Here is a 20,023-nt window from a genome sequence, read left to right on the forward strand (position 1 = left end):
CTTGACAGACAAATGAATGATCCGTTCTGGATAAATGCATGAACGCGCAAGGGGAACGCTGGAAAAGTGGAACGATACCCGGCAAATGTAAACATAAACAAAAAATGAAGCTACAGTTTTAATCAAGATTTCAGTGAAATTATGCCGGAACAGTTCATTGGACGTGGATTTTAAAGAAAAGTAATATCATATCTGTTAAGTTTGCCACAATTTAATGTCGAATAAGTGTTATTATCCAAATTAACTACAGATTTCTTGTGCCACTATCGATGAACAACATAATTCATCGGTGCTGGAAATGAACGAGCGGCTGTCAAAGTTTGCGTTTTATCCGTTTCGATGAATGTTTCTCGACAGTGAACCTGATGACCAGTGTTCATCGCACCGGCACGAGGCCGGAACGGAACCCTTTCAACGCCGGTTACGTAATCGTGTATTTACTCCTGTTGTGTTGTGATGTGCGAGACTGTCTTTTGCATTTCCATTAAATATTGTGTTCCGATTTTGTATGGAAAAGATATCCGAGAGTGAATTAAGAATTTGAATCAGTTTCAGAAAAGTGGTCCGACTTCGTAAGGTAAGGGTTGTGATAAATCGCACTTTCAAAGAGACAATTTAGATAAGGTGATCATTGAATCAGAAAGTGAAATAGCTATCGAGTTAACGAATTAGTGTGTTTTATGTATTTTGGACAAGGCGTTTCGCGTATATACTTTGGCCACTTCCATTTGATTATGCCGTAAATGGTTAAATCGTTAAATTATATATGCGTCGCGATATCGGTCGATATTATATCGATAATCGATATGTTTAAAATAAATCCAGCTTTTTACGCTAGCATGCCATAAATTTTGATTCACCCCCTTCTGACATGTCTTGCGTACACTATAATTTTTTATAGTTCGATCGAAGCAAGCTTTGTGGAAATGAAAATTTTTGTTGTTGACGTCAGTTTTTTTTTTTAATTGTTTCCAGAACCTGGAAACATCGAATATTCTTCTAATTTTTCTAGTGTTTTGCCAATTTTTTAGATAAATGAGGAGCAGTGGACAGTAGCTAATCGATGCTAATAGTAGCTGAAGTGACTTTATACAGAAATAATTCCGATTTTCGTTTGAAAATGCGCTGTAACCAGTCCCGCTTACCTTTTCACGGAAGTGCCATTTTATCCCTCAAAATGTGCAATGTTAAATCGCCTCTATTCGTATTTTTAGAACTGCATTGAATAGTTTTGTGATGGCTGACTTACTATTAATATTTGGACAGCATTTGACATTGAGGTTCATTGCATATCCCTTAAAAAAACTTCCTAAGAACTAATTAATGTAATACTGTTTCTACCTTTTTTTGTAAACTGTTGTAATCCTAGACAAATTAGAATTATAATTTTAATACTCTAGAGAAAAAATATCATCAACTAGATTTTATTTCTATACAAACTAGCGTTCATCCAGAATATTCAACCCCAATCAAATAGTCCACAAAACAATGCTTGTGGCAAAGCGGAGAATAGCAGGTGCCACGGGGAATGGGTCTATTGATTTTTTTTTAGGAATTCACTGTCCAGTGCTTTGTAACGTATGCCAGCCTACAATTAAAAAAAAAAACGATTGCAAATTTGCTGCATGTGTCGGGAAAAATGAAGTGATTGGTTTTTATTCATCCAGGGATTATCCAAGCAGCACCAAAAATTTCTCATACTCCGATTGACATCAGTTAATTAAAACAATGATTCTTACAATACGGCACCTAAAATAATATAATAAAACATATAATGAAATACAGTTATTTGAATGACAAAAATATAATAGAATTTGGATACTTGGAAATTCTTTATAAACGAGAAGAAAATTTTTGACAAATGAATCAATAAATGCAAATCATTGCCTACTAAGATCAAACCATAAAAACTGAAGGCAAGAAAAGTCAAAATCAATTCATCCCTCGTGGTTTTATAGCTAGCGTAAAAAGCTGGATATTGTGAATGAAGCCCAGACAATATATGCGTAATTTTTCTGCCTGAAAGAGTCCCATTTGAACATAATTTTAGGCTATTCAATGTGCTACTGTCACCTAATGTTGCATCATTACAGATCTAGAAACAAATAACACTAATCCATTTTAACAGCATTGACTGAAGCAAATCCTGAATATTTAGCTTCCCTTTAAATCGGTGGTAAATATGGGTTTATTTACAAATTTCATAACGCCAAAAATGGCCATTTTCGACACCCACCCACATTGAACATTTTACAAATTTTGTATGAGCCGTAACAGCACGAGGACACCCACCCACCCTCTTCAGCGTTATGAAATTTGTGAATGGGCCCTATCACCCTCTCAATAATTTCAAATAAATGAAAAAAAAATCAATGCACTTAGCCTGGGACACGGTTATATGAAAATTTTAGATTCTCGCTCCAGTCCACTTTTTGGATTGCATTTAGGTCCCATACCAACTGTGCAAAATTTCAGCTCGATCGGAGATACTATATTTTAGCGCCAGCCGTTCAAAGTTTGTATGGGATTTACTATGGGAAAACTTACTTTTGCAAAGAAAAATCGCCAGAGGTCGCCCATTGACCTCTATAAAAATTCTGAACACAGACCTCAATAGGTATTTCTACGATGAACAACATTGCCGAAGACCGCAAAGCAATCCGATGCTTGTGAGAAAAGTTATTAAGCATAGACTATTCGGAAATTTTGCCCGTTTTTGTTATTTTTGTTATTCCTTTAAGCTAAGTATTCTGTTTCGCTCAAGAAAAGTAAAGAAATTCCTTGACTGAATGGGTCAAGAAATTTCTTAGGGCCCATTCACAAATTTCATAACGCTGAAGGGGGTGGGTGGGTGTCCTCGTGCTGTTACGGCTCATACAAAATTTGTAAAATGTTCATACAAAAAGCGTTACGAGGGGGTGGGTGGGTGTCGAAAATGGCCATTTTTGGCGTTATGAAATTTGTGAATAAACCCTTACAGAGAGCCCCCTTTGAAGTGACATTTCTTCTCAACTGCGTACTGCGATCAGAAAAATGCGATTTTCTTGACCATTTCTTGGAAGAAATTTTCCACGCATCGAGATAGGCGATTCCTTTTCTAGTCAGTAGCAAACCAGGCTTTACGTGTTAATCAACGTCGCCTTGCCAATAGGTTTTCATTGAATAACTTTTTTCACAAGTGTCAGATTGTTTTGCGGTCTTCGACAATATTCTTCATCGAGGTCTGTGTTCAGAATTTTTATAGAGGTCAATGGGCGACCTACGCAGCTGAGACGAAATGTAATTTCAAAGGGGGCTCTCTGTATGAAATTTTTTGACCCATTCAGTCAAGGAATTTCTTTACTTTTTATGGGCGAAACAGCATACTTAGCCTGATTTGCTGCTGAACAGGAATCGCTAAAGAAATTTCTCGCCGATTCCTTGCAGAAATTTTCTACAGCGACTCCCGTTTGAACTGACATCTCTTTTCAACTGCGTACTGCGATCAGAAAAAAGCGCTTCCTTAATCGATTCCTTGCAGGAATTTCCCATACATCAAGATAGGCCAAGAAATTACTTGTCAGCAGCGAATCAGGCTTTAGCTAGGTATGCTGTTCAGCTCAAGAAAAGTACAAAATTCTGCGGAAAGAAATGGTCAAGAAATTGACTACAGTGAGTCCCATTAGAATTGACATTTCTTTTAAACTGCGTACTGCGACCAAAGAAAAATGCTTTTCTTGAGTATTTCTTGCAAGAAATTTTCCACGCATCGAGATAGGCGATTATTTTCCGTTGAAGTGCATACTTACCAAAGACAAATTAAAGACCCCCATGTCCCTTGCAATTACCCAACATTTTATGGCTCATAAGGTAATCTAGAATGCCGTTCAAAGTGTACTACGATCTGTAAAACTTGAGTACCTTTTGCACTACCGAGGGACCAAATGCAGTACTAGAAGTGGTACCCAATCTGAGCCCGAGTGGGACGGACCTGTACTTACCATTAGATTGAATTACTGGGGTCGGTAAAATTTTACTGGGTTTTGGAACTACCGAAAAATTCAGTAAAATGAAAACTATCGCCACGCGTAATTGAAAAGCAAATTTCACCATGTTTTATTTTTTATCGATATATGATATAAAAAGAAACCCGAATAAAAAATACAATACAAAAACAATATAACGTATTGTAACAGTACCATTCAATATATTGGAAATACAATACAGTATATGTAAAATGACAATACAATTACAGTACAATATATTGTTTTGAACAGTTCACTGTATGGTATATGAGATTTTTGCAATATAATGTATGGGTGGTTAAGTATCGTAACAATACAAATCTCGATTACTTTTTCAAATCGACGTAAGTAACTTTCATACGGTTTTGAGAAAATTAATTAAAAAGAATCACAACCTTTCTTCTAAAACTGTTTTAAATGAATCCCATTTTTAACATTTTTTTTTACCGTGCATATCGCTTAAATTTTGCATGCAATCAGGTCGCGTTAAAATACTAGGTAGTTCCTATCATTTTCCACAAAAAATGTATGACAAAATGATAAGCCGTTTCAATCAGTTATTTACGACGTTTTTGTATCAGCGTAAAATCGACTCAAGTAGTGTTTTGTTTTGTTTCGTGGTTAAGTCACTTTGTCTCTCATACAACGTAGCGGCGAAAGTAGCGGTTAGGTTGCGAAAGTAGAGAATCTTACTTTCGTCGTTTTGTAAATCCGGAAATTAAACGTTCTAAAAGTGAAAAATCGAGTTGGTTTAGAACGGAACGTGTAGAATTTCGTCTGCGAAACGCGTAGGATTGATAAAGTAAGTTTGTTAACTTTTCGGAGTTGAGTCTGTTTGAATAAGTCTTCGAGAAATATAGATATTTTCTCATACAAACATTTTGAAAATACAATACGATATAATGTTCATGTATTGTCTTGATTAGCAATTCGTGTATTGTTGTACAATACAAAAACAATTCAACGAACTGTATCATGGTTGCATTCGTCGTTACAGCTAATGTCAAGTGACTTCTAAAAAACTACTTATTTTAACTTTTTGAATATTTTTCACCCAACATTTCTTGCTTTCTGAACTTGTTTTGTTTATTTCTTTCAACAAAGCTACATAGAAAAAAGCAACAGTTGTTTTACGCGAAAATAGGAATTTGACCAAAATTGTAAGGTATAAAACCAATTAAAAACAATACAATGTTCTGTTACAATATATTATATTGTTTTTGAATTGTATATCCAAACAAGAATAATATTGCTTCGACATTCAATTACAATACGCTGTATTGTATCCAATACGTTACATTGTACATTAATGGTTTATTCCATTCACTGAATGATACGTTTTTATCCGGGATGTACGCCCAATGCTAAAATCGGTGTGTTTGGATGACATGCCACGATTTTACGTGGAAATTATTTTGCTAAACCCGCCATCAGACGTATTACTTGACCCCCATCTCCCCACACGAAAGTTCACGCTGATGGATTCATTCGTTTTCTTTGCAGACTTTGCGTTTCGTGAGCAGCAAACAACGGCAACACGGCAAGCCACTTCCGCCATGGCATTAGCCTTCATCACTCGTACCGGAGCGTTTGTGGGACTTGCACGTAGTAAACCGTCGTTTTCTGGTGTTTCTGGAAGTTCTCTGCTAGTGCAGCAAGTGTGTAATTACGCCAAAAAAGCCATGGGTTTGCCGCGTTGCTTTTTCGACCTAACTGCTGATAACGCCCCACTGGGACGTGTCGTTATTGAGGTAAGTGGAACTAGATGTATTTTTCTTCCGTGGGGAAATTTTCCCTGTGGGTGATGTGGGTTTGGATTTGGGTGGGTTTTTCGATGTTAAAATGGAGCGTTCTGGAATAGAACGGCTTTACCGGCGAAATTTGCGATGTCATCGCTGATAGCGGTTACGGTTCTCTACTAATGATAACCAACTGCTCACTTTTGAAGGTCATTTCCATTATAGCAGAGAAAATCGATAATTTGCTCACAAGACGCCTCTTTTCTTCCTTGCATATGTGAGCTGATTTGCAGATGAAATCATCGTTCGTGTCGTCTCATTGCCTACTAGGACAAAAAAACACGACAAGGTGTTTCTTTGACCGGTTCGTGTGATTAGAATCAGGTAACGCCTACTATTGTATTACATTGTCACATTCATTGGTGAAGGCAAATAAATTCGAATAAAAAATGCAGCGCTTGCTGTGGTGCAATTACGGTCATATTTGCTATCCAGTCACTTATTGATTTACATATCAAATGACCACAATGTCCCCTCTATAATATACGCTACGGGAAACTGGGCATCTGTCCATGAAAAAGAGGACGGACGGTACGGAAGAAGGTCGCCGGTCACGGACTTGGAACTTCTTAGCCTTTTTTCCATTGCTGTAGGCAGCCCCGCATGTGTGAGTTGAATTCCGGTTCATCATTCGAGCTGCATCGTACGCTTATTCGATACAGTTATACTACAGGTGTGTGTGTGTGTGTGTGCATATCGCAAAGATAACTGTGTGTGTGCGTTTGCACCGGTAATTTTCCTCTAGTAATGTCCGAATAGACTTCTGAGCCGATATAGGCAAGAGTGTACAAACAAGCTTAAAGTTAAATTTGGACACTGACACTACGGTGTGAAAAGGTTTTTAAACTCAAAACCAACTGTTTGGTACTTTTATTCTCCACAAATTCAATGTATATTCAAAAATTAACAGAGAGCACGTAATAGATCAACTTTAGGTAGCAACAAAACGTAAAACTTTAAACTTTAAAACTAATAGGTTATCGTCACAAATAAATAAACCTACATACATACATACTTTAGTTCCGTTTTATTTTCAATTCGGCTGGTGAAAAATTGAGGTGCCTATTTTATAAATCGAGCAGATTCATGTGATTCGTCTGTATTCATTGTCGATCAAAGCAAGCATGCATATTTCAGATGTCACCCGTCGATTTCCATGAGCCTATGAGCCTCTGTACGTGCCATAAATTCTATGGACCTATGCACGGGTTCACTTTTTGACGTTTGAGCGGTGCCGTGTTATTTATGTGGCCATGGAAACCAATGAATTCGGCACCGCTCAAACGTCAAATTAGTGAACTCGTGCATCGGTCCATTGTTCTTTTGACTTTCACTGTTCGCCGTGTGTTGGTGCTGTCTCGTTCTCTCTCACGGGCAACTTGAAAACAGAGCGCACAGTAAAAGACAAACGTTTTATAGCATGCATAGACTCATTGACCTTTTCATGTGACAGGTCCCTCTATGCATTTGTTTACATCGGTGGAGAACCGGTGCTAACACGGAACTGTCATCTCCATGGAAGAACTGTCAAAGAGCTTCCCGATCAGCTGGTTTGAAACGTCTTGTGAATAGGCCTATGGACCAATGCATGAGTTCACTAATTTGACATTTGAGCGGTGCCGAATTCACTCGTTGCCATGGTCACGTAAATAACACGGCACCGCTCAAACGTCAAACAGTGAACTCGTGCACAGGTCCATAGTAATCCAGTCACATAGAGTAACAACAAACTGTCGAAAAACTCGAGTGACAGAGCTGAGTCGAGCGAATTTTTCGCCGCTTAGCAAATGATCTAAGATAAAGAGTTCTGTGAAGTGATAGTAGATTCTTTTAAAGTGAAACCTCCATGAGTCGATGTTCCATGACTCGATATCGACTCATTGAACCATACTAAAAACAAAATGTCATGGTTACAATGGTCATGGCTTTCACAAGTTCTGGAGGAAATTTCAAGGAATGCTTCAGGTATTATACACACTTAATCGCAGAATTTAATTTCGGTAAACTCAAATGACGAATTCAGCCGGTAAAACATATTTTTACCGAAATCTCGTTCAATTTTGACAGATGAGCGATATTGACAAATGCAAATTGACGAAAATCGGTAGTTTACATAAATAACTAAGAATCGGTAATCTATTTTACCAAAACAATCAGCAAACAAACATTTTTACTGAATTTCGGCAAAGCGCATCTGTCAAAACCGAAAAAATCAGAGCTGCAGAAACCAACATGTGCTCGAAATATTTTAAACCGTTCGTGGAAAGAGGGAGAGCGCCTACATGTAAGTATTCACAGAACTCATTGCATTATGGCGTATATTTGTGCCTATAAATGATTCATTCAGACGAGTCAGCTCAGTTAATGCAATTTTTATTACACTTTTAGGAATACTCCCCGAGAACTACTACTCCTCGCAATGGAAGTGCTGTGAAATAGTTGTGCTGCTATCATTTGCTTCAAATAGAAAAGCACGACATTTTACAAATTTTGTGAAAATTTAGATGTTTTCTGTGGTGTAAAATTTGAATAAATTTGTTTTGATAATTGAAATTTATGTTTGTTTTTTTTTGTCTTGTTCTTCTTCCAATCGAAAAAATGACCGTTTACCGAATCTCGGTAGTGGTGTGCCGAGATTTTCAGTAATTGATTGCCGATATTTTCGTAAAATTTTGACAACTGGATTGATTTAACATTTTGCAGTTCAATCGGCACTTTGAACTTTTACCGAGATTTTTGCCGAAATCTCAGCTGTTGGGTTCTCGGAAATTATTTTTGCCGGCCTCGGCGAAATAAATTATTTGTGTAGTGATCCTTTCTGGAATGTCTTTATATTTACCAGTAATTTTTCAAGGGATACTCAAATGAATTCATTCACAAATTTTGTCAAGAAAATCGTTGATTTTACCTCCAGTGATTTTCACATAGATCACCCTGAAAAAAAAATGACAGTGATTATTCCAGGATTTCCTCAGATGTTTTTTCAATGATTCATTCACCGATTTTTCTAGTTGTTACTTCTATGAGATTTATCCCATATCAGAAGAAGTTCTCCCACGAAGGTTCATTCCAAAGTTCAGATATTTTTTTTCCAAGAAACTACAACAATTGTGTAATTGATGTGTTCATTTTTCGTATGTATTCTAAAAAAAAATCAGCAACGATCGATTACTTTAAGAAATTGTTCCAAAAATTCCTTCAGGCATTATATTCGATGAAATGTCGCGTAACAATTCAAAAGGGCCAATCCTCAGTCCGTTGACTCTGAGAAAATGAGAAGTAATCGAGAAACTTTTTCAAATCAACGTAACTAACTTTCATACGGTTTTGAAAAAAATAATTAAAAAGCATTACAAAACTGTTTTAAAATGAATCATCATTGTAACATTTTTTCGACGTGTACATCGATTAAATTTTGCATGCAATCAGCTCGCGTTCAAAAATTAGGTAGTTTCTATGATTTCCCACAAAAAAGTTATAACAATATGATAAGCCGTTTCATTCAGTTACTTTCGACGTTTTTGTATCAGTGTAAAATCGGCTCAAGTAGTGTTTTGTTTTTATTCGTGGTTAAGTCACTTTGACTCTCCATACAACGGAGCGGTGAAATTAGCGGTTGGGTTGCGAGAGTTGGAATTCTTACTTACGCCGTTTTGTAATTCCGGAATTAAACGTTTTAAAAGAGAAAAATCTAGTTGGGTGAGAGCTGAACGTGTAGAATTTTGTCTGCGAAACACGTAGGATCGATAAAGTAAGTTTGTTCACTATTCGGACTTGAGACTATTTGAATAAGTTTTCGAGATTTTAATATTATTCACCACATTTTCAATTCCTATTTCTCAGTATTCAAATCAATCAACGTGATTTCTTGCTGGTTGAGTGACGATTTACTATTAATACACGCTACTAATCGATTTTATTCTGAAAACTGACAAAAATGTGGAAAAAATATGAGTTTAAATGCTTGGCCCATGTTATACTAATACTTTTTACTTTTGCATCCGTTTTGCTTAACTGATTAACAGAAACATTGTTATTTCGTTTAGTATGTTGTGGGTCTCGCACTATCAAAGTTACCCCGTTTTACGGTACTTAAATTTCTCCAGGGAGTATTTCCGAATTTCTTCGATGTTTTTTTTCGTTATATTAGCACTTTATCAAGAAAATCCTAAAAAGAATTTTATCAAGAATACTTTTTTTTTCAGAGATCCTCGTAGGAATTCATCAAGGCATACTTAGAACTCACACCAAAATTTTCTTTAGAAATTCCACGCAGATTTTTCTTAAAATTACCTCCTAAAAGATGTGAAACAAATCCTACACTCAGGCAAATGGACTATCGATAAATATAGGAACCCCTTATGAAAATTCGCCACAAGGAATCGGGTTGAAATTCATAAATTTGCCTTATGAAACTGAAATTTGAAAACAAAAATAGTTATTGCGGCAACCTGGAATCGAACCAAGGACCTTGCGATCGATAGACTCGTGCGTACACCCCGCGTCTATCGACGCCTTGGTGTGGATTGATGCTAAAACAATACATAAAGCGTTCGTATTTCGATAATCGTTCCATCTTTCATAAGGCAAAATGTATGAATTTCGGTAGTCCAGTTCGCTGCATGTATCCTACCTCCTAAAATAAATGAAACAAATCCTTACCTGGAGAAGCTTCTTGAAGAATGACTATTTTTTCAGATTTCTTTGGGAAATACAAAAAATAACAATTTTGAATTTTGAAAATGCTCTAAACGGGAATGTTTTAGAAAGTCCTATGGAAATCAATTGAAAAATTCATGGATGTTATTTCTTGAGAACATGGGACTTCCTTTGAAAATTTCTCCAACGGTCTTTGAAGGTATGCATGATGAAATCTCTGAAGTTAAGTAGTTTCTATGGCTATCCTCAGAAAAACTCCAGAATGAGTTCTTGAAGGTATCCAAAACTAAATTCTTGGAAGAATTGATTAGAAAGTTCTTGAAATATCAAAAAACAAACTCCTGCAGAGATCGTTGGAGTAAGATGTGAAAAAAATCCACAGTAAAACAAGCAGTAATACTTGCAGGGCTGTTATTCTTCTTTCTAGCTTTCTAGTAAAGTTCTATTAGGCGGCATCCACAAATTACGTAACGCTCTAGAGGGAGGGGGGGAGGCTACAGCGTTACGGCTCATACAAAAATTTGAAATTTTTCATACAAAAAGCGTTACGGAGGGGGGGGGGGCAAGAATTTCCAATTTTAGCGTTACGTAATAAATGGATGCCGCCTTAGTATAGTCACTGATATCGAAAATGTTGTTCAAGGATATATAAAAAGCAATAACATTTTATTTGTAAATCATTTTCATTTTATTTCCATTCATTTTTCTCGAGGGTCAATCAAGAGATAGCTCCTTCCTAAATTCTTATTGACACTAATCTAAATTGTCTATTGATGTTTACGGCTATCTATAGGTTTTTGACTTTACGTTAAACTGGAAATACAAAATTGTACCGTTCAAATCCTGTGAGTTTGAAGGACTTCTTCTTCTTCTTTCTGGTGTTACGTCCCCACTGGGACAGAGCCTGCTTCTCAGCTTAGTGTTCTTATGAGCACTTCCACAGTTATTAACTGAGAGCAGTGGCGATTCCCTAACCTCAAACCTACCTGTTCCACGAATAGAAATTCTTGAATTTCAGCAACAAATTGCATGTAATGAGTAGAGATTTGTTAGAAAGGATGATTTCAATAATATACTTTTTGATTCATAATCTAAATTTGCCGAAATAGTCATTTTTAGAGTCGTAGAAGAGGAAGAAAGTGAGGTTACGAGTCGCCACTGACGGAGAGCTTACTATGCCATCGACCATTTTTGCATCTGTATATCGTGTGGCAGGCACGAAGATACTTTATGCCCTGGGAAGTCGAGAAAATTTCCAACCCGAAAAGATCCTCGACCGGTGGGATTCGAACCCACGAGCCTCAGCTTGGTCTTGCTGAATAGCTGCGCGTTTACCGCTACGGCTATCTGGGCCCCGACTTTTCTCTCCCGTAAAAATCTTAGAAAATGGCGCTCATTAAGGCCACTCAGCACATTTGGGTTGATTTTTCAAATATTTGAAATCAGGAATGTGTAAGATTTACTGATCATGAATGAATATACCGTAAGGACGCCATTCACCGCTCATTTAACAGCATTTCAACACATTAAATTTTGTCAAAAATCGGTTTTTTGATATTTTTTTGCGCTAGACGCAAGATAAAACATTTGTTTTTATAGGAAAAAAGTTGAAATGTGAACAACGTATAATAATACCGAAAAACATGTATGCCAATGATACATGTGTAGGGCGCCATTCACCGCTCATCCTAAGTATGAGGCTCTATATACACAACTAGTTGGAATTAATTTACTTTCATTAGCTGGTTGTTATCTTTGTACTATAGTACAACAACATATTGAAGCGTGGCAGCTAAAAAGCATTTTTCGATCTGCCATAATAAAATCATTGTTCAACTCATGTTTACCGCCTTAAACAGCATAAAATTATTTTTTTCTAAATAGTATATAGAATAAATCATATGAATTTCATTCTGATAAAATCCATTCTGGTATACTAATACATGTTGATTACTTTTATTGCGAAAATTTGTTCAGATTTTTCAAAATAGTTCAATGAGCGGTGAATGGAGCATGAGCGGTGAATGGCGTCCTTACGGTAATATGTCAAGGTATTGAACCGTATCGGAATTCTAGATTTCTCGCATACTCTGAGATAACGCCCTAAAAGCCATTGGTAACCACGAGCGTAGCTCGTTGATTCTGAGCAAATGAAGGAATAAGCATCCAAACCAACATCACGGGCAAGTAGATATTGATCCTTTTTTCCCCAGAGCGTTATTAAATATCATGAAAATCCATTCAGATGCTCAGTAACAACGAGCTACACACATGGTTACCAATGGCTTTTAGGGCGAGATCAGAAGTTATGCGAGATTTGTTCAGCTTGATTTCATAAATGCATCCCTTCAAAGTTTGTGCGGATAATATGCGGACACTCTGGCTGAGTGTTGGCGCTGCAGTCATTATTGGCTACCCTACGAAATCTTAGGATCAATAGAAAAATTTAAAACAATAGATAGCTCCGCAGTCAAATTAGGAGTTTTGTCAGTGAAGAGTTTTGTAAGTCTAGAAAACGCAAATTACAATATCTTTTTACGCTACAATTATCAAAATTATCTGGAGGCGAATGACTTTGAAGTTAAAACCTCCTTAATAAGTAATAATAATAATAATAATAATCAAGATTATGTTCTAGATCAGTCGACAGCCCTTATTTACCTTCATTATTTTTCTCTCATTTCAGCTGCGCACAGATGTAACTCCAAAGACTTGCGAAAACTTCCGTGCGCTCTGCACCGGAGAGAAGGGATTCGGCTACAAGGGTTCCACCTTCCACCGTGTGATTCCCAACTTCATGTGCCAGGGTGGCGATTTCCAGAACCACAACGGTACTGGTGGAAAGTCCATCTACGGCAACAAGTTCGAGGATGAGAACTTCATCCTGCGACACACTGGCCCCGGAATCATGTCGATGGCAAATGCCGGACCCAACACCAACGGATCCCAGTTCTTCATCACCACCGTGAAGACCTCCTGGCTCGATGACCGCCACGTTGTCTTCGGCAGTGTTGTCGAGGGTATGGATGTCATCCGGAAGGTCGAATCCTACGGAAACCAATCGGGAAAGACCTCCAAGCAGATTGTGGTTTCCAACTGTGGTCAACTGTAAATTCTTATCTTCATAAAGTCGTAAAACATTATCTTTTTATTTTCTTTAAAAGTAAATCAATCAGCTTCTCATTTATGTTTCCTTAATGTTGAACATTCGCAAAACAATTCGGAATTGTATCACACAACTTCATACGAAGAAGACTACAACAATATCGAAGAAAGAAACCAAATTGTACAATCTAATGCATTTTGTGTTTCCCTGAGCCGATCTAAAATAACAATCGAATAAAATAAATTGTAATTGCCAGCTAATAGAACGTTCCAAAAATAAACACATTGTGGCCGCGGAATGCAACACCGCGGTTCTACTTTTATAACTAAACTTGCCCGAGTTTGTTTCCCTTTTATTTTACTTCATTCCCCCCCCCCCCTCGTACATCAAATGATGGTTAAAAAAGAACCGAGCCGATGGAAAATGCGAAAGAACCTTTCGCTATTGTTACGCGCAAGATTTGTCGTCTTCTTCTCCCGATCAAGCGTTGTAAGATTTTAGACTGTCCTTTCCCTGTGAGATACTTTTACTCAAGTGTGTGTGAAACTATGGATCTATAGAATCTGTATGGTAAAGATTTAGCAATAAAGAGTCAAATAAAACGAATTCCATGTTTTTTCTTCCTGCCGTAGTTAGTCCTTCCTTTTGCTTGAAAGCTTATGAGCACCAATAATGATGAGATGTGGCGTAAGCGACTTGGAGATTTAACCGTGGGAGGGAGGCCAGATACTACATACGAATGGCAGGCCTGGTAGCTAGTCACTTTTTAGTGACTTGATCACTAAAAAGCAGACATTGCATTTCATCCCATCATTTGATCATCTGAGAAAGATACGGATCGAATAACAAGATATCATCTTAGAGCTCTATGATCGATCTTTAGTCAAAATCTTTGGTTCATTTGATGCTAGATAAAATCTTTCAACTCAGTAATCCACGCGCAAGAAATTATGGGGTCTATTTCATAAGTCGAGTCGATCAAAATGACTCGACTGGAGTCACTGTCGATCGAAAAAATCGTTCGACTCAGCTCTGTCGCTCGAGTTTTTCGACAGTTGTCAATATTGTGCTCTGCAAGATAAATCCACGTTATGCGATTATCTGAAAATGTCGATATGAGGGATTCCAGGGAGGCATGCAAGTCGATTCTGATCGACCATTTCAAAAATATCTGAAACTTTGCACAGTTTTTCAGTTCCATCTAAATCGTCATTTTCCGATATCAAATCTTCAAGTTGAGTCACGACTAACTTTTCAAAAGGGTGTATGTGAATGTTGGATCATAGCAACTCAGATGTTGAAGCAACCGAGCTACTTAGCAACCTAGCAACCAACTAGGCGGTTGCTTATTTAGGCCATTCAATAAGTGAAAAGGCTCATTCCTAGTCACGCACCTGAAGAGAATAAACGCTTAATTTGTTACCTCTAAAAGTTCTTGTTCCCTTATTCATATTGTGTCACCACGGTTGTGGGACATATCAGTTGGCGACGAGTTTTTGCTGGACGTTACGTTTTCAAGCGATCCAGATCACGAATCCATCCGGAAGAATGCCTGCGAGTTCAACCCCGGCGGGAGGAAGTAGCGGTGGAGGCAACGGAGGAAACGAGCTGCAAGAAGCCATTCTGCAAATCACCAGACTTCTGTCGCGGTTGGCCGTTCCAGCACCACCGAACACCGAGCAGGCCCTAGAAGCGCTATCGACCAACATCAGTGAATTCACCTTCGATCCGGACAACGGGATTACTTTTTAGAAGTGGTTTTCCCGATACACGGAGCTATTCGAGAGTGATGCCAGGAATTTGGACGATGCAGCCAAAGTTCGGTTACTCCTGAGGAAGCTGGATACCGCATCTCATAGCCGATACGTGAATTACATTCTTCCGAAGTTACCCAAGGATCTTCAGTTCACCGAAACCATCTCAACACTCAAGAAGATTTTCGGTACGCAGTCATCAATTTTCCACCGACGTTTCCAGTGCCTGCAGCTAGTCAAGTCGGAAGGCGACGACATAATCAGCTATGGCGGCATGGTGAACAGAGCTGTGGAAGAATTCGAGTTCCAGAATTGCAAGATCGACCATTTCAAGTGTTTAGTGTTCGTCTGCGGACTCAAAGCTCCTCGATATGCAGACATCCGAGCCCGACTCCAAGCACGCATCGAAGGCGAAACGGCAGAACACCCGGTAACACTCCAGACGCTCATCGACGAGTTTCAACGCCTCGTAAACTTGAAAGCGGACACATCAATGATCGAGCAGCAATCAAGCTTGAAGTCATCTGTTCGCGCAGTCTCGGAGAAGAAACCCGGTAAGTTTTCCCAGCATTCGATGAAGACGGAATCGAAAACACCCCGTACTCCCTGTTGGCAATGCGGACAAATGCATTTTGTTCGTGACTGTCCGTTTTCTACACATCAATGCAAGACGTGCAATCGAACTGGCCATAAGGAGGGCTACTGCGGCTGTATTAAGAAAACTTCAGACAGTTCATCTCAAGACAAACGTTACAAGGGAAAGAAGAAGAACAGATCAGCCACACAGACCCGAAGCGTATTCATAGTGAATCAAATCGCGAATCAGAGCAGGAAGCGGAAATTTGTGACGACATCAATCAACGGAGTTGCAGTTTCACTTCAGTTGGATTCCGCGAGCGACATCACAGTGGTTTCCGAATCAACCTGGAAATTGCTGCAGAAGCCAGAAGCAAGACTACCCTCAATAGAAGCTGTCAATGCGTCCGGCGAGCCATTAGGTCTGATCGGAGAATTCCAGTGTGATGCGGCTATCAACGGCGTTGTGAAGCAAGCAAGATGTTTTGTGACGTCTGTTCCTGATCTCAATGTTCTGGGCATAGAATGGATCGACCTGTTCAACCTGTGGTCAATACCGTTCAACGCAATCTGCAACCACATTGGATCTGGAGACAAGCCATCAACCAACAATGCACTTAATCAACTCCAAGCTAAGCATGCTCAAGTTTTTGACGAATCGTTGGGTCACTGCACGAAGACAAAAGTGAAGCTGTTTCTGAAGCCTGAAGCTAAGCCCGTATTTTGTTCCAAGCGACCGGTCCCTTTCAACACGGTTCCACTCGTTGACGCCGAACTAACCCGTCTGCAGAATCTTGGAATCATCACACCAGTAGACTTCTCAGAGTGGGCAGCGCCAATTGTAGCAGTTCGCAAGCCGAATGGACGAGTACGGATTTGTGCAGATTATTCGACAGGATTGAACGATTCCCTGGAAGCCAATCACTATCCACTACCAACGCCGGAGGAGATTTTTGCGCAACTCAACGGAAGCACTGTGTTCAGCATCATCGATTTGTCGGATGCCTATCTGCAAGTAGAAGTGGACGATGACTCCAAAAAGCTCCTCACTATCAACACCCACAGAGGATTGTTCCAGTTCAACAGACTCGCTCCAGGAGTGAAATCGGCACCAGGAGCATTCCAGCGTTTGATAGATGGCATGATAGCAGATATTCCGGGAATTCGTTCGTTCATCGATGATTTGATCATTTTCGGAAAAGACTGGAAGTCACACAACGCTTCACTCAACAAGCTACTCAGTCGTTTGCAAGAATACGGATTCCACATCAAGCTGGAGAAGTGCAGATTCTACCAAACGGAAATTGGATATCTAGGACATATTGTCGACCCTCGAGGTATACGTCCGGATCCCGAAAAACTGAAGGCCATTGCATCAATTCCACCCCCGACCAACATTTCCGAGCTTCGATCCTTCCTTGGAGCAATCAATTTCTATGGAAGATTTGTTCGCAACATGCACAATCTGCGACATCCTATGGACAAGCTGCTGAAACAAGGTGTCAAGTGGGAGTGGAACTCTGAATGTCAACAGTCTTTCGATGAATTCAAGAAAATTCTTCAATCCAAGCTGCTATTAACTCACTATGACCCCAAGCTACCGATGATTGTTGCAGCCGACGCATCAAGCACAGGTATAGGCGCAGTTATATTTCATGAGTTCCCGAATGGCAGTTTGAAGGCAATTCAACATGCATCGCGCTCACTCACACCAGCCGAAAGGAATTATGGTCAACCGGAGAAGGAGGCACTTGCTCTGGTGTATGCGGTTACGAAATTCCACAAGTACTTGCTGGGACGACGTTTCAAGCTATTGACGGACCATAAGCCCTTACTATCGATTTTTGGATCCAAAAAGGGCATTCCACTTCACACCGCAAACCGGCTACAGCGATGGGCGCTGACTCTTCTGAACTACGATTTCCAGATCCAGTATGTGGCTACCAACGACTTTGGCTGTGCAGATATGTTGTCAAGGCTCATCGATCGCAACATTCGACCAGAAGAGGAGTATGTATTTGCTGCAGTTACTCTCGAAGAAGACATGACAAGCATTCTGGCGGACAATGTGGACAAGGTACCAGTTTCATTCGGCGCTCTTCAAAAAGCTACCAGGTCAAGCAAAACGTTGCAGCTGGTCACAAAGTACATACGCGAAGGATGGCCAAACAATCAAACTTCAATCACCGATCCAGAAGCCCTTCCCTACTACCACAGGCGTGAATCGCTTAGTCTAGTCAACGACTGCGTGATGTTCCACGACAGAGTAGTGGTACCTGACAGGTTTCGACGGCAGATCATGAAGCAATTTCACCGTGGTCATCCAGGGATAGTCCGAATGAAGGCAATCGCTCGAGGTTTCATCTATTGGCCCGGAATCGACAAGGACATAGAAGATTTTGTCAAGCGATGTTCACCATGTTCTACCGCGGGAAAAAGTCCAACCAAGACGACTCTCGAATCGTGGCCAGTTCCTTCGAAGCCTTGGTCACGCATCCATCTGGATTATGCAGGTCCTGTCGACGGTATGTATTTTCTCGTGGTTGTCGATCCGTATACAAAATGGCCAGAAGTGTTTGCGACTCGGACAATGACCTCCAAAACAACAATCAAGCTCCTCAAACAGATGTTTTCAACATTCGGTGTTCCGGTAACCCTCGTATCTGACAACGGAACTCAATTTACCAGCCATGAATTCCGGACATTCTGTGAGAGCCTCGGCATCAACCACATTCGTACAGCCCCTTACCATCCTCAATCAAATGGACTGGCAGAGCGATTTGTGGATACCCTAAAGCGAAGCTTACGAAAAATTCGTTCGGGAGGAGAGACTTTGGAAGAAGCTTTGCAAGTTTTTCTCCAAGTATATCGCACCACTCCATCAAGCGACTTAGGTGGAAAATCTCCTGCCGAAATAATGTTCCAGAGGCCAATTCGAACTGTTTTCTCACTGCTGCAACCACCAACAGAAGTTCCATCAACATCCTGTGACAAAGCAGAGAAGCAAAATACAGTTTTTAATAAGAAGCATGGTGCTGTAAAACGACAGTTTGCAACAGCAGAGTAAGTATACGCGCAAGTGCATCAAAACAACACGTGGAACTGGGAGAAGGCTACCATCGTAGAGCGAATCGGAAAAGTAAACTATAACGTGTACCTAGAAGACCGACAACGCCTAATCCGTTCCCATGCGAATCAATTGAAACAACGTGTTCCTGAAAAAAAATCACATCAAGATCCATCACCTCTATCAGTATTCTTCGACGGATTTGGACTCTCCAGTTCTGAATTTACAAGGCGCATTATGAACGCTGATGACGACGAACCTGAGATACCTGCTTTGAATGAAAATCCAAATGAATCTGACGACTCTTTTTATTCCGAAGCATCCGAAGAAGTACCAGCTCCTCCAGTTGTGGATTCCGTTCCTGACAGAGCTAGACGTATGATACGGCTGCCTTCAAGGTTCCGATCCTACTTGATGGATTAAAGGGGGAGATGTTGGATCATAGCAACTCAGATGTTGAAGCAACCGAGCTACTTAGCAACCTAGCAACCAACTAGGCGGTTGCTTATTTAGGCCATTCAATAAGTGAAAAGGCTCATTCCTAGTCACGCACCTGAAGAGAATAAACGCTTAATTTGTTACCTCTAAAAGTTCTTGTTCCCTTATTCATATTGTGTCACCACGGTTGTGGGACATATCAGTGAAAATGGTTCAAAAATATTCAAAAAGCTGCACAGCAAAAACGGTTCGTTCGATTGTTAGACAACTAAAGAAACAAAGTTAGACAACTAAGGGCCGATTTCTTCACCTTCGCTTAAGCCGTAAACCACGTTTACCCATACGATTAAACCAGGTTTAAGAACTAAGCGGTGGTGAAGAAACCGCTTATAAATAAAGATTCCAAAAAAAATACACACAGTAAAAAAAAAAAAATTTTTTTTGCATTAAAAAACATCATTTTTGTCACAAAAACTCAAATATCTCAAAACCCTATCGGAATACCAACGTAATTTTTTGAGGGAAAACGGTCCATTATATTAGCTATCTACCATAAAAATTTGGTGATGACACTTAATTTGACACTAATTTGACACTTAGTGAAATTTTTTTTTTTTTCA

At 39.4% G+C, this 20,023-nt stretch overlaps 1 protein-coding gene across 1 annotated transcript; it reads left to right on the plus strand.

The window, feature by feature from the left end:
• Nucleotides 1–116: 116 nt before the first annotated feature.
• On the plus strand, nt 117–14,174 carry LOC110680755 (peptidyl-prolyl cis-trans isomerase-like). Its single transcript, XM_021856543.1, has 3 exons — nt 117–577; nt 5,508–5,755; nt 13,149–14,174. Exons 2-3 carry the CDS (start codon nt 5,561–5,563, stop codon nt 13,572–13,574), a joined length of 621 nt encoding a protein of 206 aa, XP_021712235.1. The 5' UTR covers nt 117–577; nt 5,508–5,560; the 3' UTR covers nt 13,575–14,174.
• Nucleotides 14,175–20,023: the final 5,849 nt, after the last annotated feature.

Source organism: Aedes aegypti, unplaced genomic scaffold (assembly GCF_002204515.2).
Source record: "Aedes aegypti strain LVP_AGWG unplaced genomic scaffold, AaegL5.0 Primary Assembly AGWG_AaegL5_hic_scaff_1776_726_PBJ_arrow, whole genome shotgun sequence".
Classification (NCBI taxonomy): domain Eukaryota; kingdom Metazoa; phylum Arthropoda; class Insecta; order Diptera; family Culicidae; genus Aedes; species Aedes aegypti.

Excerpts from the sequence above, each read along its gene's own strand:
- LOC110680755 (XM_021856543.1), top strand. The coding sequence starts at position 5,561 with ATGGCATTAGCCTTCATCACTCGTACCGGAGCGTTTGTGGGACTTGCA. Across the intron at positions 5,756-13,148 it reads TGGGACGTGTCGTTATTGAG|CTGCGCACAGATGTAACTCC; the intron begins GTAAGTGGAACT and ends CTCTCATTTCAG.